This window comes from Plectropomus leopardus, chromosome 2, assembly GCF_008729295.1.
Source record: "Plectropomus leopardus isolate mb chromosome 2, YSFRI_Pleo_2.0, whole genome shotgun sequence".
NCBI lineage: Eukaryota > Metazoa > Chordata > Actinopteri > Perciformes > Serranidae > Plectropomus > Plectropomus leopardus.
The window spans coordinates 14,688,834-14,713,453 of NC_056464.1; the positions used below are offsets into that span (position 1 = coordinate 14,688,834).

At 40.5% G+C, this 24,620-nt stretch overlaps 2 protein-coding genes across 4 annotated transcripts; one reads left to right on the forward strand and one right to left on the reverse strand.

The window, feature by feature from the left end:
• Nucleotides 1-1,120: 1,120 nt before the first annotated feature.
• On the reverse strand, nucleotides 1,121-21,143 carry kiaa1328 (KIAA1328 ortholog). 2 transcript variants are annotated; one of them, XM_042494657.1, is made up of 12 exons: nucleotides 21,089-21,143; nucleotides 20,536-20,571; nucleotides 19,878-20,152; nucleotides 19,318-19,418; nucleotides 19,016-19,131; nucleotides 11,521-11,645; nucleotides 9,091-9,485; nucleotides 8,725-8,943; nucleotides 8,393-8,488; nucleotides 8,178-8,263; nucleotides 7,788-7,899; nucleotides 1,121-1,273 (listed from the first exon to the last, which is right to left on the reverse strand). In XM_042494657.1, exons 1-12 carry the CDS (start codon nucleotides 21,141-21,143, stop codon nucleotides 1,225-1,227), a joined length of 1,665 nt encoding a protein of 554 aa, XP_042350591.1. In that variant the 3' UTR covers nucleotides 1,121-1,224. The 2 variants fall into 2 exon arrangements, with proteins under 2 accessions (XP_042350591.1, XP_042350583.1); XM_042494649.1 differs by lacking the exon at nucleotides 1,121-1,273 and adding an exon at nucleotides 2,177-2,465.
• A 186-nt stretch (nucleotides 21,144-21,329) lies between these two features.
• On the forward strand, nucleotides 21,330-24,065 carry tpgs2 (tubulin polyglutamylase complex subunit 2). Of its 2 annotated transcripts, none has more exons than XM_042501869.1 (7): nucleotides 21,330-21,471; nucleotides 21,592-21,671; nucleotides 21,758-21,845; nucleotides 22,013-22,153; nucleotides 22,321-22,434; nucleotides 22,549-22,712; nucleotides 23,754-24,065. In XM_042501869.1, exons 1-7 carry the CDS (start codon nucleotides 21,396-21,398, stop codon nucleotides 23,970-23,972), a joined length of 882 nt encoding a protein of 293 aa, XP_042357803.1. In that variant the 5' UTR covers nucleotides 21,330-21,395; the 3' UTR covers nucleotides 23,973-24,065. The 2 variants fall into 2 exon arrangements, with proteins under 2 accessions (XP_042357803.1, XP_042357811.1); XM_042501877.1 differs by having other exon boundaries at nucleotides 23,757-24,065.
• Nucleotides 24,066-24,620: the final 555 nt, after the last annotated feature.

The following is a 24,620-nucleotide window of genomic DNA, read 5'->3' on the forward strand; positions in this document are numbered from 1 at the left end:
GTACAGGGTAGATTAATTTGCCTTTTTTTTTTTTAAACGTAGCTTGAGAAAAAAAAATGAAATCAAAATTAGTCCCTAAATCCTGCTACATCTTTTGGCGTTGAAGGAGGAGTTGAGGAGTTTTACAGCCTGGGTGAAGAAGCTGCTCCATAGTCTGGTGGTTCTGCAGCAGATACTTCTGTATCTTTTCCCAGATGGCAGCAGGGTGAACAGACTGTGGCTGGGGTGGCTGCTGGCTTTCAGTATCCTTTGGGCTCTGTGCAGACACCTCACTTCACCGAGATCACTGATGCTCTGTAGATGGGAAGCAATGATGTTGTGGGCAGTTTTAGTCACCCGCTGTAGAGTCTTCCTGTCCTGGGCCAGTTTGTGATGTTCTTGATCTGGAATTTAGCCTTCCTTAGTTTCCGTAGAAAGTGGAGCCTTTTCTGTGCTTTCTTAACTTGGGTGGTGAAGTGTGATGACCAAGATAGGATCTCAGTGATGGGAATTCAAAGGAACCTATAGCTGTTCATCTGCTCCACCTCGACTCCACTGATGTAGACAGCGGTGTGTGTCTTTGCATCCTTCTTTCTAAAATCAACAATCAGCTCCTTGGTTTTACTGACATTGAGCACTAGATTGTTCTCTGTGCACCATTCTGCAATGTTGTTGACTTCCTCTCGGTATGAACTCTCATCGTTGTTTGTAATACCGCCGATGATGGTGGTGTCGTCCGCATATTTCACAATGGAGTTCTCCTGATGTTTGGGAGTGAAGTCATGGGTGGACAGTGTGAACAGGGGGCAGGGTGTTGGGGGCTGAGCACACAGCCCTGGGGGGCTCCAGTGTTGAGCACTAAATTAGAGGAGGTGTGACTGCCAATCCGAACTCTGCATGTGAGGAAGTCCAGTATCCAGTTGCAGAGAGTTGTACTGAAGGCCAGAGTGTTAAGTTTTTTCAATCAGTTTCATGGGAGAGATTGTGTTGAATGCTGAGTTGAAGTCAACAAACAGCATCCTGATGTAGCTGTTCTTATTCTCCAGGTGAGCGAAGACTGAGTGAAGAGCAGTAGATTTGGCGTTCTCTGTGGATCTGTTGGTTCTGAAAGCATACTGGTGAGGGTCCAGGCTGGCAGGGATGTTGTCTTTGATGTGCTGGAGAACCAGCTTCTCAAAGCACTTCATCAGGATGGGTGTAAGAGCCACAGGGTGGTAGTCATTAAGACTAGACACAGCAGACGTTTTAGGTACAGGAACGATGATGGCTGTCTTGAGTCAGAAAGGAACTGTCTCTTGTGAGGGTGAGATTTTAAAAATGTCAGTTATAACATTACCTAGCTGATCAGCACAAGTTTTTAGTATGCGTCCAGGAGTATTATCTAGGCTGGCAGACTTATTTATATTTACTCTCAGCAAGGTACCCTCGAGGTGTTCTTTACAAGAAGGAGATAGACGAGGTCACACCGACTTTCACCTTTAACAACCAAAAACTAATCAAGTCATCCTTGAGTCCAAATGAACATTTGTGCCAAATGTGAAGAAATTCTTCCAAGGTGTTTATGGGATAACATGTTAACAAAAATGAGACGGATTCAAGTGACCTTAACCTTTGGCAACCAAAATCTAAGTTCATGCTTGAATCTAAGTGAATGTTTTTGCTAAAGTTTGAATAAAAAAAACCTTCCTGGTTTTCTTGAGATACTGTGTTAACAAGAATGAGACAGACGAGGTCACAGGGACCTGGACTTTTGACTTAAGACCATCAACATCTAATCATCTCATTCTTGAGTCCAATCGATGTCTGTGTTAAATTTGAAGAAATCCCCTTAAGGCGTTCTTGAGATATCACGTTTATAAGAACGGGCCGTGTGGATGGACGGATGGATGGACGGCTAGATGAACAGACAGAAAACCCAAAAGCATAATGCCTCCTGCCTCTGCCATCGCAGAGGCATAATAATGATAATGCAATTGTATATTGGAAGGTTTACTTGCATTAATGCTGCCAATGTCCTCAGAAATAATCAGTGTACCTCAGAGGGAGTTTTTCTGCAGTGACAACATAAAATATCAATTACAAACTTGTAGCATAACAAATTTGATAAATGATGAATAAATATTTATTTGTTCAAAACAAAGTTTAAAAAAAGAGTACAATATACAACATCATGATCATTCTGATTAAGAATGTCGACTGAAAATTTTAAGTATTATAAAAGTCCAGATGAAACAAGTGAACAAAGTCATTTTCTTTGTCAGCAAATGAAGAAAATATCCTCCAGTATTTGACTTTCTTCCATGTCCTGCTGGGTACTCTGAGGGTAAGACCCAGCAGGGGTAAGCAGGGTTCTGCCCAGTGGTTTGGGGGTGGTGAGGCCCAGCCTACGTTGTGACGTATTGGGTCTTCGAGTGGATTGCTTGTTTAGTTCAGGTGCAGAGACAGGACTAAAGATATCCAATAATTGAACCAAAGAAAAGTCCAACCTGAAAAATAAGTAAAAATTTGGGAGGTTTTTTTTCCAGGTTTTTTTTCCACATGTGTGACCTCAGCTTATATCAAAGGTTGAATTGGCACAGGCTACATTTATAATACAGAACCCAGTGGAGCCCCGTAGACAGGCAATGCTGTAAATGAGTATCCTCGCATTGTTTCATTATAACAGAGAAATGCGCATAAGACCGCCAGTTACAGAACGTGCCCTCAATGTTAAGCACAGAGTATGCAAGTCAAGGGACCAACACCAGACATGCACAAGGCCAAAGTCTACTTGGAGCCCGACACTTGTACAAAAATATTTGTCATTCACCTTTCACTTGTTAACACAGACAATATGAAAGCAAATCTCTCTTCGACGTGTTAACAAAATCTTTCTTGCTGAAGTGCCTACTGAACCCTAACAAGCAACGTTAACAAGTCAAAACCACTGGGGCGTCCCAGCAGAAAAACACACTTTCTTGCAGGTGCAAGAGAAAAAGAGGGAGAGAACCCAGTGCTTTCTCCCCTGGAATAGAAATGAGGGAATGTGGAGTGAAATAAATAAACCAAAACGGAGGAGATTAAGCTAATAGAGATTCAATCCCTCAGTCTGGCTGGCTTGATAAATTATTCAGTGTATACACAGTCGAACAACGCCATTCCAGATACAAAACATGAATTCTTTAAAGCACGCTCCACTGATGTTGCTAACATAATTCTCTGCTCGTTTAAAGCTGCATCGATTTGCATCGTGCCGCTCCGCACACAGCTCTCCCAGGTAAGGGCGATCTTTGGTGTGTACTTGTTGATATGCATGTGGGTGGTCAGCAGACAGACACACCCGTGGAACTTCCAATCAGGGTGCATTTATGTTCCTCCACATGTAACTATAGACCTTGATATGTCATGTTTTCACACTAACTTGAGGCAGCACACATCAGTAGCTGGGAGGCTTTAGGAGGCTATATTTTACTTTAGCAACATGAACTAATGTATGCACATGTTTGAACGTGAGGGAGAGAAAGTGAATGAGGGGTAAGTCGGCTGAGGGATGATAACTGATGAAAAAAGAGACTGAAGCTCAAGTAAGTAAATCTGTCTTCCTCATTTGGTCTCCTGCCTGTCAACAGCAAAGGAGAAAGAGAGAGAGAGAGAGAGAGCATGAGTGTGTGTTTGTAAGAGAGAGACTGGAAGCGAGTGCAGCTTTGTGGATAGAGAGGAAAAGCAGAAAGGGAATGTGGGGGAGGGACTTTGGCTGGGTTCCTTCTCTCGAAATGTGAGAATTTGCATTTTTATTTGTTGATTTATTTAACGGACAGGGCTCTCAAACAGCCATCCATCAACAAACGACATGTCGGTAATGAATAATGCATCACTTACCGGCGGTCACAATCTATAACAAGGGGAGTGCGGGGGGTAGGGGTACAGTTTGGGCAGGGAATGGGGGGGAATGGCAGTGGGTGGGGTGAGGGGAGGAGGTGGCATGGAGATTGCAAGAGGGGTTGGGAGAATGCCAATAGATTTTCAGAGGGGTAGTGTTACAAAGAACTTCAATTCTTGGCCCCAGTTTGTGTGAGGTAAAGTTGTGAATTGCTGCTCAATATTAATATCCCCTAAAGAAATCCTGGCAAATCTATTCAACTGCTACATGCATACAGAAAAATACACAGACAAGAGTAGCAGGAACATAAGTTTCTGTCATTAAAATAAAGCTTTTGCCTGGGATGTTGGGTAATTTTGATAGCATCACCAGCATCATTGTTGGCTGCATTGCCAACATTTAAGTACTGTTAACTTCTTAACTTTTCAGTGCCTGTCAGTAGAACAAAGAGAACCCTTAGGGAGTATAACATATCTGCAGAAAGCTGATTCTGACAGTATTTCATTGATGCTGCACAAACTCTTAAATGACAAATGGAATTATTTGTATCTATAAGCCTGTATGTAAAAATCCAAAACTCAACAGTGGTTAAGCAGTCTGCCTTCAAATACTTTCTTTCCTCTGTCCTTTGAACACATAGAGAACTACACCTTTCTAAGTGTAATAAAAACCTTTGGGCTTCATTCTCCCAGTGCACCAATACTGTTTGCCTCTTTTCTAGCTCTATAAGGCCAGATAAAATTCCCACAAAACTCCTCTGCCTTCGCTCCACACCACCTTCCTTCCACTCGTAACTTTCACTGCTTATTTGGCTCCTCTCTTTCATTAAAGATAGCCGTCTCGCCCCGGCGCCCCTTTTCATTTGCAGTCCAAACAGTAAGATAAAAAACCTATAATGGCCAACGCGTATATACGGCATGTCAATTTCCCAACCAATCAATAGCAGGCGGGCAATGGCAGGAAAGATGGAGATGAGATGGGCGGGGTGCGCTGGAACTGTCTCATTACTAACTAGCACAGGATTCATGAAAGGATTAAGAGGGTCACTAAATGTTAACCCCAGCTTCGTTTTGCAATTTGCACATCAAGATTGAATTGGTTAACATAAGATGGTCACAGGGGGTATGTTGTAACCAGGTAAAAGACAGGAGTTCAAGTAATATGCCAAATCTTAAAAGAAGGATATTTGATATTTTTTCCTAAATGAACACAATAGTGTTTTTGTATTGTTTATTACATACTGACAGCCGTTTATTCAGTTTTCCTTGTACCATTGGAAGTAGCATGTAATGCTGATAAAATTAACAGGCAACCATCATAACAAGTATGTAGCTTAGGCATGGATGGTATTACAGTATGTCAGGTTAGTCAGAAATATTAAGGATATGATTTTATATACAATCAAAACACAGGCACTCCTTTTTCCAATATCATAGAAGATGCTGTATTGAGGATGTATTATATGTAGTGCAAATCACTTGCCATGAGAGGTCAGTCTCTACTCAATAAACAGGCAGCTGGGAAAAATGGCGACTGCGATTGGTGAGGATAGCATTACAGGACTGTGATGAGCCAGCCAGTGAAAGCAGAGAGAGGCTGCTGGGAGAAGAAGCATTTTTTATTTATTTAAGGATTAATTTTGACAAAAATAAGAGCTGGTGATTGTTCAAACAATGGACCAACTAACTAGAACCTGCAACTTACAGAACTAATAAGGCGATTTGGTGATTTTTATTTTGTTTATGTTGAGTGTGCTTTACGATGGGTAAACGATGCAATTAAGCTAACAGTAGTCTTAGTGTGCTAAAAGAGAGAAACTTGAATGTAGACGCAATGTACGGTTGCGTTTAATTGGTTAAGGAAAATAGGTGTAAGAATATCAGTGTCTTGACATTTTTTATGTATTTTTTTGACTGAAAAAGCTAAGAGAGCTTGCATAACTCAGTGGTAGGGGGGTGACGCCACACAAAAATTCAGAATTCAGGAAAGCAATGAAGGTACGAAAAAACAGATACCACCTAAGTACAACATGGTTCCTTTTTCTAAACATCTTAAAATATCAAGTCGTAGTTCAAGTTGCTGTAGTTATTGTCATGTTACAATAACATTTCCATGGCAATAACATGGGGCACTATTGACTTATTCCTTAATTTTCAACACAAACAAATGAAAAAAGCACCATCATGCACATCACTGCTAGCTCTTTCAAAGGCTTTGGTTGCTCATTTGCACTCACTGAAAATGAGCTAAGAACCACAACATAAGCTATTGTCTTTATCCCATTCACTGCAATTTATTTAGCTTATATTTTCTAACTATTTTGATGCGGATATTCTTTAAACACTGCTAAGAAAAAGACATATGTATAATCCAAATCAGTGGATTACCAAAGGATTACAAATATTTTCAAAGATGCACATGAAAAAACATGTTGCAAAAACCACAAAAGCCATCTGAGAGGCAGGCTTCCTCATTACTGGTAAAAAAAAAAAAAAACACACAGTGCTGTGTAGCGAACAGTCCAACAATTTTAATAGGCTTTGGAGGTGTAAATGGATGGTAATAAGATCTGATGTGCCGGGTCCCCTGCTGGAATTAATGGGCATCTGCTGGAGCTCACAGTTCAGCTTGGACCACGCACTGCTTTGTTTAAGAGTTACTCATCGGAAGTTGAAAACTTTGACTGTATCTCTGACTACCGTATCTCCTATTAACCACCACTCTTACAAAAAGATATTTGACATTATGCAAAGAACAAATTGGATCAACTTTCGGAATAATAGTTTTTAAAAAATAAAGGTCTGCAGCAGCACTGTTACAAATGCTTCTCAACTGATATTTTTGCAGACATACACACTGTTAGATGACACAGTCAGGTTAATAACCATCCGTGTACAGAGAGAAAAAAAGTAATGAATGTCCCTTCCTTTTTAGGTAAGTCTGATGCTTGCACTCAGTGATTCATCAGTGTCCTCAAAACTCCTCTCCCTTCTTGCGTCTTTCTCACCATTTCCTTCTCTATCCATCTCAACCTGCTCTTACTTTCCTCACTTCCCATTTCTCACTTTATCCAATGCCCTCACCCCTCACTCACCCTCAAACACACTTTTAACATCTCTCCCTCACTCTTGCTTTCTCTGTCTCATTACTGTGGCAGAGAGAGAAGGGAGGGCAGTGTGTGCATCCAGAAGTCTGTTCAATTACACCTGCTGCAGGGTCCCTGCTAGGCCGACTAATGGAACGCAGCATGTCTCCTGACAGGCTGGCCACAGCGCTAGCTAGCCCAGTAAAAAGCTTCATTTAGCCTCTCACAGCTCGAAAAGTTAGCTAGACTAAGAAAAGACATCATTTAGCCTCCAACACTGCAGCAACTGCAAGCCCAGGAAAGCTCTTAGAATCATATTTTATACTTGTATTATATTTATGTGTTTCATTACTGTTAATATTTCTTCACAACTAGAGGGAAAAAAAGTCAACTGCCTTAGGAGGTCAGAGAGAACAAATAAAATATTGCAGCCCGACAGCCCGCATATAATCTTCCCAGTGTCCCCCACAAGACAGAAGAGGCCTGCCCACAGAAAACTCACTCAAACTTTTCTATAATGGAGAAACTCTGTTAATCTTAAAGGAAGCTTTGTTCTGTGCCAGTTTGAAATTCTGCATAAAGATTTATGCCTGGATCCTTCAAGTGCTTAACTATGCCATTTTTCATTGTTGTTCAACGAGCAATGTAATTTTTTTTTTTTTTTTGCCTGCCTGGCTCTTTGGTTTGTTGAATTTTACCTCACATGTCTTTGACCTCATTCTAGTAGGTTAGCTAATACTTCCACATTTGCTGCAGTCCTACTGCTTATAAGCAACATAATAAATAATGCTTTACTCAACTTAAAATCATCAAAAAAAAATATTTATATATATGCTATATTTATGTCCAGTAAAAATGTGTTACCTGGCCTCAGGACTCCTCTGGATGACAGACACTGAAGTGGGCTTTTTCAGGCTTGCAGGAAGAGACTTAGCAGGAGATGTGGCCGTGTCCTTTCTGGACTGCTGTGAGGTCTCTGTTGAGAGATGCAAGATAGGAGTGTTATATTGAAAGTAAGAGCAGCAAGGCTGAGAGTAATGCTGGAAAAAAGATATTTATTTAAAGAAAATACCATGGTGATATACAATTCTTTATCTAAGTTTTACAGGCATAAGAATGTAAAAATATATATATATTGTTTGAAGAAATACAAACTCTTGACAGGCCTGTATACAATATGTTTCAAGGCATGACGTTCCTTTGTGTGTAGACCGATAAGAACATATTTCTGATTAATTGAAAACACAAGCTTACCATTAACCAGAGGAGGATGTACAGTTTGCGAGTGTTTCCCATGCATGCTCTGTCCTGCAGGATGTACCTCTGCATCTTCACACACACTGTACACCACAGACACAATATATTAAGTTAGACATGAGTATGTTGATGTGTGTATATGTGTGTGTATTTGATGCATTAAGTGAGTGAGCGAGCCTGCAACATCCTGTATAGCAGTTTTCTTGATTTACCTGGGGGGTAAATCTTTGTGGGTGGGACTCTCCGGCTGTGCATCTCCATTTCTAATGTTTGAGCTGCTGAGATCAGACTGAGCAGCATGCTGAAACCTAAAAAGAGCATATGAGAAGAAAATGAAAATGGACTGAGGTTCTATCAGTCTGCAATGACAGATAGTGAAGAAGTACAAGGACAAATTAGGGACTAAACATGAATAATTACTTTTTGAATAGACGTAGCCACCTATTTTGCGACTAAATACGAGTAACTATTAATTTGTGCCTCCAAATGTTAACTAGCAATGTGGCTGCACAAGGTTTATTTGTCATTGGCTTCTGTATTCTACCTGCTGTAATCAAGACGCGACTGACGTAGCTGCTGATTCTGTCTGTTGAGTCTCTCTTCCTGCTCAGCCAGCCGTGCCTGCAGCCTCTCTCTCTCCATCTCCAACTGCATCTTCTGTAGCAGCAGCTGGTGCCTCTTCTCCTCCCAGTCCTCGTGACCCAGCAGAGGCCTGGTCAGGGCTTCCTTGGCCTCTGAGTCCATACCATGCCCACTGTGGAGCCTGTGTGCAAATATACATTTGATTAGCTTAATGTCATGACATTCCCTTGTTTGTATCTTGATAAAATGCACAATTTCATGAAAACTATAGGAAAGTCATGCAATCATGTCAGATGATAGATCGTGGCCATACAGAGTAAAACTGAACCTTTCGCATTCATGCAGGTTAAGGGTGTCATGATGGCCATTCTCTAGGTTGGAGCCATTCTCATTTTTCCGTTGCTGTGTTCCATAGCCACTGTCTTGACCACAGCAGTGGCAGTGCCGACATCTGTGCTGGGACTCTGAGTGTGGCTCCCTGCTCTCCCTTTTCTGAATCCTATGCTGTTTGATCGGCTCATCAGTTGGAGTGAATTCACGAACACAGGAAAAAGAGGCATGGTTGCTAAGGGTTTGTACTGCTGCTCTTCCTCCACCACCACTCCTGTGCACTTGAGGCTGTTGTGCTCGAGTAGCAGCAAGGCTGAGGTATGAGCCATCAAAGACTGAGCCATTAGCTCTGCTAGTAGATGTTCGGCTGGGGGCTTCCTCACTGCTGAGCACCTGGACAGAGAACAAAGAGGACAATGAATGCATTTTGGCCAATTTAGGAAGCCTCTGAAAAATTGATGGAGTACTTCAGCCAAAAACGTTAGACTGCTCCATAAAACCCTAATGTAGAGCTGGGCTACAAACCAAAATTTACCAATACTGAATAAGGAGTCACTAACCAACCTAATTTGCTCATGTTGAAACGTGCAATAAAAGCTTTCCCTATGTGTTTTCGAGAGCTGTTTCACAGGAGCTCAAATATCTCTTGCAATTTGTGTGGGTTACCGTGACCTGAAGCTTTTTTTTTTTAAATCTACTTTCTTCCAATTTACGCTTGTAACTACAGTGATTGTGTATAAAGCTCTGAGAGCTGCCAACACACAGGTGACGTACACAGCAGTACTGTGCCTGAACACATCCTGTGTAGAGAACTGACAAGGACTCAAGCTGCTCCTCTGCCAAAATGGTGCTTTCACTATTCAGCTTAACGGACATGGACCTAGGGTGGGGCTGGGTTTATAGCAGAACAAATGCAAATCATCCTTCAAAACTGTAAACTGGACAGTGGCTACAAGATTAAGAGGACAATTTCCAAGTGAGCATGACTGGCAGGTAAACCAAGGTCAGAAACATTATGAGATAAACATAAGGAGGAAAGCCCATCTTATAGTTGACTGAGGATGAGACTGTGACTAATTTGCTGAGGGTCAGAGAGCAGGCAAACACACATTATTCAGAGCCACGGCGGGACAATGAGGATGGCCAAGTCATCTATTCTTACAGGGGCTGAAGCCAGAGAGGCGTCTCCGATTCTGAAGTGTCACCTTGAGAGAGTTTTCACTATGTTGTTTTCTTATTGAACCAAGGATTGTAGTGTACTTCTATTGAGCTTTGTTATGCATTATTATGGCACTTGGCCATGGGACAATGTGCTGTAGCATGTGTTACCACTGGATGGTTTTGTGCCTGATGGATAGCAAACAGCGGTGTTCTCTGAATAAGGCTTACTCAGGAGCAGGCACGGAGTAAGTGTGCATGTGTTTACTTCATGTATGCTGTTTTTTGATCATCTTCCGCATGAGTGATGTGCATATAATCATTCTCCCTCACACAGGAGCCTGTCCTTCATGTTACACTGCATGAGACATACACTACTAGTGTTGTCACAATGCTGGAATTTCTAGCTTTGATACAATACCCTGAAAAACATCAATATTTTTGATACCACCGAGAAAACATGACAATGAGAGTAAACCAGTTAAATTCTAATTAAAGATACAAAAAATAAGCATATAACATGACAATGGCGACTGTTCTTTCTTAATCAGCAGCAGAGATCAGCAGAATGACTGTTGTAAACATTCATAATAAGCAAGAGCGTAAAGCGCAGCTAGTGCCAGTGTATCAACACTGTTGAAACTGAGCACAAAACCATTTCAAATATTCAGAATCAATATGTATGGACAAACAGATATTTTTGACAGTCACAACCACAGACTGTTAAATAGAGATGGATACAACAGTTCCCCAAAAATGAGGCAAAAACATCTCTATTGCCTGGTGTCTGTCTGCAGTGTGGGTCATAAAGCTCACCCCCTACATGTTAGTGAATAGGACATAGGTAAAATTAAAACATCAAAGTACACACCAAATAATTTTTTTCAAAATGGTTTCCATCTTTTTAGGTAGTTCTTATCACCCCTGAATCTGATGTTTGTTCAAATATTTGGTTTAAGTCGGGTTTAAATTAGTTATTTGATATCATTAAAAAGGGGGTTTGATGACATAATTGAAAGATGGGTGTACCAGTAGGTGTGCTTGCATTTAATGACTCTGCTTGTGATTGGTCAGATGTATGTGCAGCAACTTGATACCCTGAGATCCCTTCTGTCAACAGCGCAGGATAGCAGCAGCCATATCCAATATATTTGGCTTCAGTTTTGTACTGTTGGAGTAAGTGGAGGTGCATCATCCATCTGTATTTACAGTCTAGGGCTACAACAAATATTTGCAACCTACCACACAGCCACTCTATTCCATTCCTTACCTTGCTATGGGGTGGTGCCTGGCTGAGCTGGGCGATGGACTGATTAAGTTTCACCTGCTGCTGAGAAAGGTATTGCTGGTAGAGCCCAAGCAGCTCCTGGCACTCTCTGTACTGCTGCTGCAGGCCTGGAGGACCAAGGGTTAAGTAACTAACAACAAGTAAATTGAATACAACAGGACAGAACTTCTGGCCTAAAACATTAAAATCCTCCCCTGGATTGGACAGAGAAAAGTAGTCTGTACAGGCTTCAATATTTCAACAAACATTATTTAGGAAATTGTTTCCTCAAGAAAAAAGAATCTATCACAACTATGGTATACCTACATGACTTCCAAATGTAAAGTCACTATGTGACTGTACTGACAGGGTATCTTTGTGCACAACAGCCATTTCAGTAAGGAAAAGGTCTCTTATGTAGTGCAAATAGAAAAAAAAGATAGATGCTGGATTTAGATTGACAATCTGAATTAAACCCTTGTTTCTGCAATCAATTACACATTGGACCAGAAAAGTAGAGAGTACAGCAAAGTTGAAAACAGAAAGGGAGACGAGGCCAGCAAAATCAAAGTTGTTGTTGTGGCACAGAGCTTTCACCATCTGGGTCGGGCCAAGCTGTGTTGAGCTGAGCTGGGCAGTGCCGTGCCAGGCTATCTGCCAGACAGAGAGCTGGCAGACACAAGAAAACTAATCTGGAGCGGAACTACTGCTGCGCCTCAGGAGCCCACTAATGACAGTGGCAGCACCACACCACACCAGCACATACAAAGATAATGAGCACGAGAATGGGGAGACTACACATAGACACACTCACACACATTCAATAATCAACCTCACTCTGACTCTCACTCCCTAGTGTGCGTGTATGCACACGCGCACACACACACACACACACATAAACTGCAAGATATGAGAGCACAAATTCCCCACCTGCACTGTAAACAGCCCACACACAAACACTACAATAAAGGAAGTGGTATACACACACACTCCCACCCAAGCTGACCTTAAAGTGTGTTCCTCCAGGCCATATCTTTTTATGATGGTGGCCCTGCTCCCCCAGCTGATGAGTTTCTCAGCATCCATTTGAAAAAAAAGCCCCCATTTTAAAAGAAAATCAAAGTTCAAAGTAGAGTCTTATTGAGGAATAGTTGGCAGAACACTCCATAAGAAAACACTTTGGTTGTTAGAAAACTTCAATCAGGCAGTGGAAATGAAACAGAGGGAAAGAGAAGAGAGCGGGGACGGCTTTGAATTGAGGACCAGACACCACACAAATGCAATGCAGCAGCTTCCATAAACATTAGGAAAATGTGAGGAAACACTGATTGAACCCTCCATCTAACTAAGGGTCCGCTACCCCTGCACAGATAATGTCCATGGAAGTTGTTCTGTATGGACATCACATCATGTAAACCTTTACCATTAGGTCTAAAGATGCAGCATGAATAAGGGTCTTAGAGGGGAGATACTGAATATGCTTACACAGCTCCTCAGTCCAAGATACAGAGTTGTGTGTTGAGTCAAAAATGCATGCTGCTCACATTTCACCAGATTCCCATAAAAACACAATTTACACGGGATTTCTCATGCCTAAAACAAATGTTTCCCAATAGACAATAAACAGTCCAGTAGACATGGGCGGTATGTAGTATTTCATACCTTCATACCTTCCTGAAATTTCACCGGGTATACGGTATATAATGATATAAGTGTGCGGTGCACACCTTACCTCCAAAGGCAAGAGCTCTACTTTTTGAGACAAATAAATACACAATGGGAATCCAAAAAATGTTAAGAAATGTCGTATTGTCACACTTATTTTCCTTATTAAAGAGAGGAATACAACTGAACACCTTTTAGATTCAACTTTCTCTCGGTCACAAAGCACTGATTGTTGAGGCTTAATTGGCTTATTAACTCATCATAAAACACACTCAAACTCAACAGAAACAAAATAAAACTCACCTAAACCATCTTGGTTTCTCTTGCTAGTAATCTAGTTAGTAAGTCCACTATTACAATAACCAGCTCGGGTTTGGTCAAAATATATACTTACTTTCCCAAGACGTAAGAATCATGCCATTATTCTCTTATGGTCTCTCCCGCTGGCCACCAGCTGTTTACAATCCTGTTACTTATCCCTCCACCACCATGTATCACAGTGTTGTTCAGCTCAGCTGCCTTTTCCATCAGTAGAGACCAGAGACTGAGCTCTGGTGGTGCGTGCTGTGCACTACATATAATGAGTCTAATAGAAAGAGGAGGACCTGTATTTACGAATGTATGAATCTGTATTGAAAAACATACCTTTGCGTTTTCTAAATACCCTGGTATACCATAATACTGTGATACCGCCCAAGCCTATAGCACAGTACACTGGAATAAAAATCAGGTATGGTGGGAACCAAACTACACACATAGCGTCTATCTGTGCAATAATACCAACAGGACGGCAGCATCGTGGCATCCCAATGCCATAAATGGTAGTAACGTGTGTCAATGTGTTGACAGGCTGACACAGTCACTGGACAGCAAGCGCTAGGTAATCTGAACTGAGTGGAGCAACACTGATAAGATTCCACCTCTCCGCCCATTGCCACACTAAACATGCTTCCTCCACAGCCTTGGACGTCAGCCAATGGGGGCAAGGCACTCGGCAAGCCCCTGGTTTACATCGGAGCTGCAAAGTGCCAACAATGACTTACTCCTCCCCACTGCTCCAAAAATACTCAGAATCAAGGGCTTGGGCTGAAGAGGCTTCAGACGGGGCCTGTCAAAATGATTCACTTCCCTGTCAGGCCGAGGCTCAAATGAAATAATGAAATCCACTTCAAGGTGGAACAAATTTGCACAGGAGAGGGGAATATTTTAAAGCCTGCTTTAGCACACTGTGCCAAACAGATTGAGCCTGAGCAGGAATGTGAGAGAAACGGGGGTGGAGACTGATGTGTATGAATGTGTGTGTAAGGAAGCAATGACGGGGAATTAATAGAAGAAGACAGTTTACATAACTGCTTCAATACTACTGAATCTGGAGAAGAGACATGAGCGCAAGTCACACAATAAACCAATAAATAACGTCAGCTAACAATTATTTAAAGGCCTTTAAAATTCTGAGTGCAAACACACAGAAAACTGCTCATCTCATTGCAAGTACTTGCAGCCATATCTTCTCTGCCTAGAAAAATAAAATCAGTTTTGTAGAGACAGATTAAGTTGTATCATGAGTCATTGCACCTGACATTTGTACAAACTATCTCATGTCTATGGAATATGTCAACTGCACACCTACGACACACAAGGCCACAATTCAAAAAGTCAAAAATCTAAACAGTATATTGTAACAATGTGCCAACAACTGGATTAATTTTTGATTCTTTTAGCAAACAGTCAGTGTATTATACATTATTAATTTCAAATTAAACCGACAATTGGTTCAGTTTGATTTTATTATATTCAGTTTAGGCATTTGAACTGATTCAGTCAAGAATAACAAACCCTACACTAATGCACAAGTTCAAATAATTACATTTGATAAACTTAAGCCTCTAATGACAGTGGCTCAGTGTGTCTATATATTTCTAACAATGCTTTCTTGGACATAGACTTTCCTACTATTTAGCCCTGCAGAATAAACGGATCACAGAAATGTTCTAAAAGATGCACTATACAGGATTTTCCTTTAAAAAAATGTATATACTCATACAAAAGTAATTCCTCTCATTCATCACCAATAACCCACTAGAAGTGTGTGGTGGCGAATCTATCTGTAGAGACATTTATGGCAGAGCATGTAGGTGAGAGGCTTTATAAAAAGGAAGCGACCAGGTGCCAGGCCATAAGGAACACACATCCAAGAGGATACTACAAAAATCAAAGCCACAGCGAAAAAATTGCAAATATAGTGAGCCAAAATGCCTGACAAACAAACATCCTTCTTCACTTCTTCACTGCTGAGCACTTAAGGAGAGGATGGGGTTAAAGAGCTATGAATATCTGCCTTGTTTTCTGTTGGGCAGGTGGGTGCCAGCAGTTAGCTTGCTAAAATAACTGCTCTTTTTATTACTGTCGATAGATTACGTTGTTATTTTGTTGGTTTTAAGTTGTGTTGTTAAGTATAACGTTAATAATGTTAAGTATATCTTCCAAATGTCTCATGCTAACAACATCTAGACATAGATTTATCCGTAAGGATCCGTAAGGATACAGAATAAAACCAAATGTCTGCAAAATGCCATAATGTTACACAGTGTGACAGTCTAAGTTAATAGACATTTTAAAAATTATCAACACAGTTTTCATTCCAACCAAAATTAAACATCTGGTCAATGTCTTTGAAATGCCAAACTGACATCCATTGCTCGCTATGGTGTTACAAACTTTAACCAACAATTTCCGAATAGTATGCCTTCAACTCAATCAGTCAAAATCACAACATTTACCAAATTTCTCAGTTGTGTCAAGGTAGATCTTCAATAAAGAAACAGGCTAGAGTTTAGCTTTATTTCTTTGGGTTTTTTTTCTTTCAGCACCTCTACTGGATAGTGTGCACCTTACACAGCACAAGGCTTCAGCAACACCGCCCTTTCCTTGAGTAACAGTAAGATAACAAAAACATCCCAACCAGATCATTATAATGCCTACGGAGCTGACATCAAGGAATATCAAGGGCTTTATCTGCCAAAAAACAAAGCGCTAAAAAAAAAATCTCCTTATACATGCTTATCTCAAAAAGCAAACTTGATAAAACCAGATTTCCACATTGTAAATGTCAGGTAAAAATTGATTTATCTCTGGCAATCTTCTATCACAACATGTCGCATTTTTCAGTGACATATTCAAACAGGGCTGTTATTCCCCTCTCTCCATGGCCTCAGGATTCCCTCCAATTGTTTCAACTCAATAAATGGCATTAGCTCTAGCGCCTGCTGTGCCTTGTTCTGGATACAGCAAGTGTTAGTAACACCACCTTGACTTCTGCCCACGCCAGCATGCCTTCAAGTACAAAAGGCATCCTTGCTATCTGAAACACAAATTCAGTCCTGTGTGCCAGTCAGTTCCAAATGTCAGCCGAACACCCTAAATATCAAGGGTACTTTTTCCCTCTCATCCTAGGTGGCTTGGGGCTAAGGTATAGCCCTACATTCTTTATAACCCTGACAACCCTGAATCTTGGTTAGATAAGATAAGCTGAGGCGTAATGGAATTAAACTTGACAAGACTCTCATTCAGTGTGTTTGCCTTTGGTGTCTCCTTAACCTTTCAGAGAAGTGCCGGAACCTTCTGCCTGAGAAGAGCCTTCATGACTCCTGCACGCACTTTAAAAGACTGCGTTATCCCCCCTGAGGTGCTTGGATCCGAACACTTTTTCCTCTCAAATACCTTTTTAATGGAGTTTAGAAGTTTGGTGTAAATGCCAAGTCTCCGAGCCAAAGTGCCTTTAATTGAGTTGTGCTTTCCTAATTTTCCCCGCCGCCGTTGCCAATCGTGCAATTTACCAGCGGGGTCAATTACTCTTCATATTTTGCAGTGTTTTTAACCTAAATTGACTGCTGGCCATGTTCTGGTTTGACCTGAGCGGAATTATTATGAAGACAGTAGGTGGGTTGTGGGGTGCGATAAACAGCAGACTATCGCTGTGACTCTGGCACTAAACTCACGCTAGACACGCAGGAATCAGCTGGTGACCCACCTGATCTCATTTTGTAAGAAGGAACTGAGATATTCTACAGTTAACGTTCAGCATTCAGGGAGGGTTACAAAAACACATGGTGGTGAAAGCTGTAAATATCAGAATTCATCTTTGGATGATAAGATGATTTAGATGTTTCAGGCTATGGCTCCAACCTTGAAATTGATTCTGTACACAACAGCGTATAAACTACAAGCACTTGCAAAATACATCTGCAGCGGGCATCAAATCAGTCAAATGAATCTCAATCTGCTCTATTTCTCTGTCTTTTGTATGAAATTGAGGGGTCTTGGCTAAAAACTGTACATGGCCTTACCTGAGACAACACTGCCCCCTGCAGACAAACTTATAGAATAGCGTACAGAGCAGTGGAACAGTATAAAGCCTTCAATAAACAATTTCAAGAACTTCAAACGCATCTTAGGGATATGCAACTGTGTGACATGGAGAACTGGCAGCAAGGTTTTATTCCAACTAAATAGTACAGCAAATGATTTTACTGATCAGTACCCCATTTTTTGGTTGAATGGGGGATAATCAGTGAAATCACTTTTGATGAGATCAATGTACTGACGTGGGGAAGTCAAATTCAAGGACTTTCAAGTTGTTTGTTTTAAGCACTTATTTTCAAAAATGAAATTCCTTTCTCCAGACAACCATCAGTTGCAAAAGCATTGTGCAAATTTGGTGATGAAGCAAACATGCTAACTTAAAATTGCCTTATTATTAATTAATCGGTTATTAAATCAGGCATGTGAATGACAAAGCTCAACTTCACGCTAATGGCTGACACTGCACCACTGTGAGTGTTTTGGAGGCTAGCTAAACATCCTGGCAATGACTTTCTACTGGACATTTGTCAACATGTTGGTGCTCAGATCTCATACTGCTCATACAGTGTTAGAAAAAAATCACTAGCATGGCTGTTCTCGTCTTTCTGGTTTAAAATGTTTATCTAATATGTTCCCAAAATAATTTATCCTTCTGTTCTCCTCTCTATTATATTCAAGTACTTTTTCACAGACCAAGTTAAAAAAGTTTGAGTTCCAAAACTTTGAACCCAGAATTACTGAATGTCAAATTCGTGCACTTCAAGCACCTTGTACAAATCCTGCTTCCTCCACCTATTTTGACATTCTGGCTAAATATACAGGGATTTCTTTATAGAATGCAGTAATGGAACTGCACTACCATACTCTACTGGCATACTTCATAAAAACATTTTGGTAACAGTTACTAAATTGATAAAACAATCGTATCCTGGGATTCTTGAGGGACCTCTGGCTTTCTTATATCAATGCACCACAATTTGCAGCAATCATTACAACATGACTGCAGCAATAAACACACCATGGAACATCTTTTAAACCATTAAACATAGCCATGTTTCAGAAAAAAAAACACTAATGAGGACCACCAGGGATTTTAACCACTATGGGTCAAGTGCATTAATTCATCATTAAACTACAGCCCAGTAGTGCTATCTGCAACAGCACATTAAATGCCCTGGCGTTTCATTAAAAAATAAATAAAAAAAAAAAAATATATATATATATATTTTATTTATTTATTTATTTTTTTAAATGAAACGCCAGGGCATTTAATGTGCTGTTGCAGATAGCACTACTGGGCTGTAGTTTAATGATGAATTAATGCACTTGACCCATAGTGGTTAAAATCCCTGGTGGTCCTCATTAGTGTTTTTTAGTAATTATATATATACATGGCAAAATACCCTTCACCCACCACTCATTCACAACTCATTGCTGTGTTTTTGTTTGTGCAGTTATTTTGAAAGGATACTCTCCCTCTCCTGCACTATGATCAGGTTCTGTTGCTCCAGCCGCAGAATCTTGCACTCAAAATTTTCCTGTTCATCTTTCAGACGCTGCACTGACTCTTCTTTCTCCTCACTCACTCTGGAGAACAGGAAATAACAGTGTATAAGTATAAGTGGTCTACATTATGTATCCCAAGTGTGAAGAGGGATAAAAAGATACAGGAGTAGAATTAAACATTACAATCAGGTATTAGGACAAATTGTTCAATTCATATATTCATATGAACTGTATGTGTAGAGTTCAGTGGCTTATAGTGCTGGCTACCTGGCTAGTTCTTCGATGAGGTTTGCAATCCGGCGCTTATCTTCAGGACAGAGGTCTTTCAAACAGACCTGGCTCTTAGCCCTGCTGGTTTCAGAGATTACCTGTGCAAAGAAATGTTAGCAAGTATTAGAAGATATTAACGGAAAATAATAATGAAATTCTGTCAGCCTCAATATATCCTTTCTTGTAGGGATGCACAATTAATTGGCATTTTATCATTATCACAATATGTGCAGTATCCAAATTGCAGGAGCTGCATTGTTTTTTTGATAAAGGTAAAACTGTGTCACAACATACAAATTATAAATGAAGCACTGTGGTGCTACAGAGATGCCCCGGCCTAAAAATCATGTTCCAGACATAAGAGAATATACATGTCTGGTAAAGACTCCAGCAAAAACCATCATCATTTTTACATAGTTTTAAATGAAAAGTAAAAATTACATTAAATTACATTAGATCAAATTGAGATTATTCATATGCCTTCTTCCATATTCACACATTTTTTCTTGCATCTTTGGAGGGGAGAGAAAAACAACCTTCATAAAACTATGGTTTACCTGTGTCAAAGGGAGAAAAGTACCCAAGGCTGGTGGGAGGATGTCCTCTGAAGCTGCAGTAGCACCGTGATGGACTGTCACTTTTTCCTTGATATAAACCCCAGAGTGCTCACTGTGTAAGTTGCTCAGTTTCTTGCCTCCTTTCTTTAGTGTGGTCTCATTCTTGCAGTCAGAGCTACGCCTGGCTCGCACCTTGGTACCTCTTTTACTGGATGTACTGGTGCTGCCTGGTCCAAAACTGAAAGGGGTCTGAGTCTTCACCTGTCCCTCCAGTTCTGAGACAGATTGTGAGAAGACAGTAGAAGAGGACACTAAGTGTACATGAAATGTAGTTCCCACATATTTTCATGGACAAAATTTAAAAACTTTTCTTTCTGTAATATGTTTTTCACGACTTGCTCAGCGATTTTCAAACATCTCAGATTCAAATGCTAATCAAACATAATTTTACTTATTTGGCAAACATGGAGGGAGAGTCAGATACTACTACTGTAACAATTCCATTACATACAGCAACTATTTCAGGACTTTTCCAGGCCTGGAATATATGTCTGTGGAATTCAATGAGTTTTCCAGATTTTCCATGAACGCGGGAAACCTGATCCTCTCATATTATGATCAGAAATGATATTAAAAAAAAAAAGTCACCAAAACTCACCAGGAACAAACACCAAAGGCTGTTCTTCATCTGATACTGTGTAAAGATAAAGAGAATACAGACACATACGTCAAAGGTGAGTAAAATTGAATTAAACCTTGTTAGATCATATCCTTCCTAACACTTACTGTTTAATCAATAGTATTTCGGCAAACAGTTAGCTGCCCTTTTACAATTACCGAGAAACAAGACAAAATCTCGCTAGCAAGTGGTCATGGTACTTACGACTCTGAGCTTAGTAGCAAAAGGAAACCTAATAATGGCAGCAGGCATCAACGCAACATCGAGTTTTAATATTAAAAACGTAGCGTCAACGTACCAAAGAAGACGTAGCTTTTCATTAAATCAACTAATTACGCGTGACTAAAGCTGAGTGAACGTGTCTACCGTCATTAAGCTAGCTGTCTCACATCCTCGGAAATAAGAACTTTCCAACATTGACACAGAAGTAACGTTATACTCGGTAAGACTCTTTTGAACACTTTTCTAACCTTTAGTAAAACATGTACGAAAGAACAGGTGAGCTAGTGTGGTTAAATAAAGGTAAATTTACCGCCATTAATCCAAAATATCCCCGAACTTCCACTTTTTGCAGCCGCTGCCGCCATGTTGAATCAACCGCCACCCTCCCAGAGAGCCAAGCGTTGCTAAGGAATTATAGTCCCGCCTTTTTCTTTGAACTAAACACCCGATTGGCTCCTCTGAAGTATGGCGTGCTTCTATTGGCTGAGATATGCGTCAAAGCTGCTCTTGTCGCTTCCTGTGTGTTGCCAGCTGAGATCTGTGGAGAGAGGTGAAAAGATACAGTGCTGATAGCTGCAGAGGATGCTACAAGGGTTTTGTGCAAATTTGTGATCCCAATGGAAGAGACAAAAGAAAACTTAACGTTTAAAGGTGTTGCAGAGAGACTGACGCTCGGCATAACTCGAATACTCGGTTTGTATCATACTTTTGCTTAAATTAGCTACTAACCTTCGGGTTAGCTAGCAAACACACTGATGTCTTACTGAATTATGATATTATTATTACTGTATGAATGTGTCCCTTTTGTGCCAGAGAACATGCCTGGTGTGGTCGATGTGCGTTTTGTAGAGAGGGAGCCTGCAGAGAAGAGGAGCCTGCTTTCATGGGAGCAGGTGAAAAATGGACACCTTAAAGACATCACGTTTTTGGTGTAGTCATTCGTTATTATCATAAGAACCTGCTGTATTTTCTTCCCCAGAAAAACACTTGTATTTTGCCAGAGGACCTGCGAGATTTCTATCTGACCATTGATGGATTTACACTCACCTGGAGCATTAAATTAGACAGTAGGTGACCTCATTAGTTTTAGGTGCTGTCTTTAATAATACCACTCTTACAAAAGTCTTATTTTCAGGCTATTATTTAGATTACATGATAAAAAAAAAAAATAATAGTAAAAGTTTTTTTTAGCTCTGTGATACAGTAACTCTGTGTGTGTGTGTGTGTGTTTCAGATGAGTGTGTTCCCCTCGGATGCATGATGATTAACAGTGTAGCCAGGCTGTGCCCACTCCTTCAACCAGTATCATTATTCTCTCTACCCAACGCACCCTCATTGGCTGACCTGGACTGGGAGGAGAGCAACACAGACAGCGGTAAACCTCACCTGTCAGATCCTCGTGTGGGCTTAACTCAACAATTACAGCATGTCAAGTTTGATTAAGTCTGTTTGTGTGCTCAGTTGTGCAGAAAGCAGGCTAATGAATGAAATGTTGATTGGAAAGTAAATATTTATTCAAGACTCATTAATGCTATCTGCCAGGGCCGGGGCACGCTCCCGCTGCACCCCATTTTGATTCACGGAGCCGCATCTACGAGCTGGATTCCTGTGGCGGGAATGGAAAAGTGTGTCTAGTCTACAAAAACTGCACTCCAGGTGTTGTGTTTGTATTAACAAATTGCAGCTTTTATGACTTCTCTGAACAATGATGAAAAAATGGAGATATTAATACTGCATCATCATTATGTTGTTGGTCTTTGTGTTTTCCAGGTGTGGTAGCCCAGCAGAGTGAAATTTGGTTCCTTGATCGCTCACTGTGTTGGCATTTCCTCACATCAACCTTCACCTCCTACTACCGACTGATGATCACCCACCTGGGTCTGCCTGAATGGCAGTATGCCTTCACTCCATATGGTCCTAGCCCCCAGGCCAAGGTGTCTAATCACTCTCTCCTTGCTCATGTGTTGTGGTCTAAATGACATCTAAAAAAACTAGGCTTGGGTGGTGTCACAGTACTACAGTAAACCAGGGTATTAAGAAATCCTGAGGATGTTTTGTATGTAGTGCCCATCATGCACCATCAGGCATCAGTGTACTGGTTGAACAGGCAGCTGAGCTGATAAACAAGACTACAAGAAAGACACTGTTGGGAAAACAGCATATTTTCACATCCAACTTGGTGAATTAAGGGTTTATTTCGAACAAACCAGAGGTGTTTATTGTTGGAAAAATGGACTAACTGACTAACTAGATGGTTTTATTTAGTTTCTTTCAGTTTGAATTAAGTGTGTCAGAAGTTTTTAGGATGATTTAAAAAAGGCAATTAAGCTAACTTTAGTCTAAATTTGGTGAAAGCGAGACACCTGAATGCAAAAGGCGTACTGTCGGAAAAGGAAAATAGGTGTAATACTATATTTATATTATTGATATTTTGTAATTTTATATTGTTAATTAATGAGACTGAAAAAGCTAAGAGAGCTATACCGTCATGTACTATGTGCCCTAGTGAAATGTCAAGAAGCTTTGACGCTATGAAAAAAATGTATACTGCCCAAACCTTTTAGCTAATATTCTATATTGTCTTTGTATTTGCCCAACCACGTTTAGTTAAAATTTATTTAGACTCTGTAATATTATTTACCACACTTTAAGTCATTGCAGGTGTATAAAAACATATCATTTATTCTATTCCCTTTACAGTATACTACAATGTTGGCTGATTTAACACTTTAACAACATGACACAACACTCAAGTCTTAAGACTCTTACACAAAACATACAAGTGTTTTACTTCAACATATGAAAACGGAAATTTGCAGACTAGTCCTTTAAGTCCCTTACATCTATGCATCACATGCCAAATGTTCCTAAGAATTTTGCATTGCAGTACATAGTACTTGTTCATTTCTGTTATTTCTTAGTCTAAATAACTCTTATCAGCATTGTAAACTGTCTTTCTCTGGTTTCATCTGCAGCAGTGGGCATCGCTGTACCAGCCACTGACTTTCAGCAGTGAGCTCAGCTTGGCTGATCCTGCTGGAGATTCCCACCTCAACAAACTGGATCCTACAAAGGCCTTCAAAGGCAAAGCCAAGGTACCCGTCCCCAAGAAGAAGCAGTCGACACAGTGCAGCTCAGGAAGCACTGCAAAGAGCCAAGGCAGCACAGGGAAACACAGTGGGGGAAAGCGGTGAAAAATCCTTCCCTTCCAAGAAAAACATTTCAACAAACTTTACTGTCCAACAAGGCTCAGAGGAACAGCCTGTGGTTCCATCATTGGCTGGATTGTTTTGTGTGGTTAAGCATGTTGTCCCAAACTAAGTTTGGAATGCTGCATGTCTAAATAGATACATAACCAGCGTTTTCCTCGGTTCAACACAAGTGGCACCGGCCGGTGGAGGCAACGTGGTGTATAAAAAGGTGTTTCTAACCTTGCTTATGTGTTTGAGGTTTCACGCAATAAGAGAAATATTTTCCACAACACAAACATGATAATCCTGATTCATTTTGTTTACCTTTCAATGCTATTAGTGACGAAGAAATGAGGCACCAAGGCTTATAGGTTCACTGTTTGAAGCCTCATTTGTGACACCTAGTGGTAAAAATAATTCAAAACAGACAATTAAAACTGATGACGTGCAGTTGGCACATGACAAATAGTCCTGACATGGCACAAACTGTACCACTGCTGTAACCAGTAAGGACTCAAAAATACTCAATAAGGACACAGTTCATATCTGCAGTCATTAAAATAAGGCTTTGTGTAAATAGTTCAAATTTGAATGTATCTTACAACATTAATAATACATATAATATGTACAACTTTAAAAGAGGTAGGAAAA

Bases quoted from the DNA above. Each gene is read 5' to 3' on its own strand.
- tpgs2 (XM_042501869.1), top strand. From the start codon at position 21,396: ATGGAAGAGACAAAAGAAAACTTAACGTTTAAAGGTGTTGCAGAGAGA. The intron at 21,846-22,012 runs GTAGGTGACCTC...TGTGTGTTTCAG, and splicing joins CTGGAGCATTAAATTAGACA to ATGAGTGTGTTCCCCTCGGA. The intron at 22,435-22,548 runs GTGTTGTGTTTG...TGTGTTTTCCAG, and splicing joins CTACAAAAACTGCACTCCAG to GTGTGGTAGCCCAGCAGAGT.
- kiaa1328 (XM_042494649.1), bottom strand. From the start codon at position 21,143: ATGGCGGCAGCGGCTGCAAAAAGTGGAAGTTCGGGGATATTTTGGATT. The intron at 11,646-19,015 runs GTATCCTTTCAA...TTGGTCCTCCAG, and splicing joins CATAGTGCAGGAGAGGGAGA to GCCTGCAGCAGCAGTACAGA. The intron at 7,900-8,177 runs GTAAGCTTGTGT...ATCTCTCAACAG, and splicing joins ACATCCTCCTCTGGTTAATG to AGACCTCACAGCAGTCCAGA.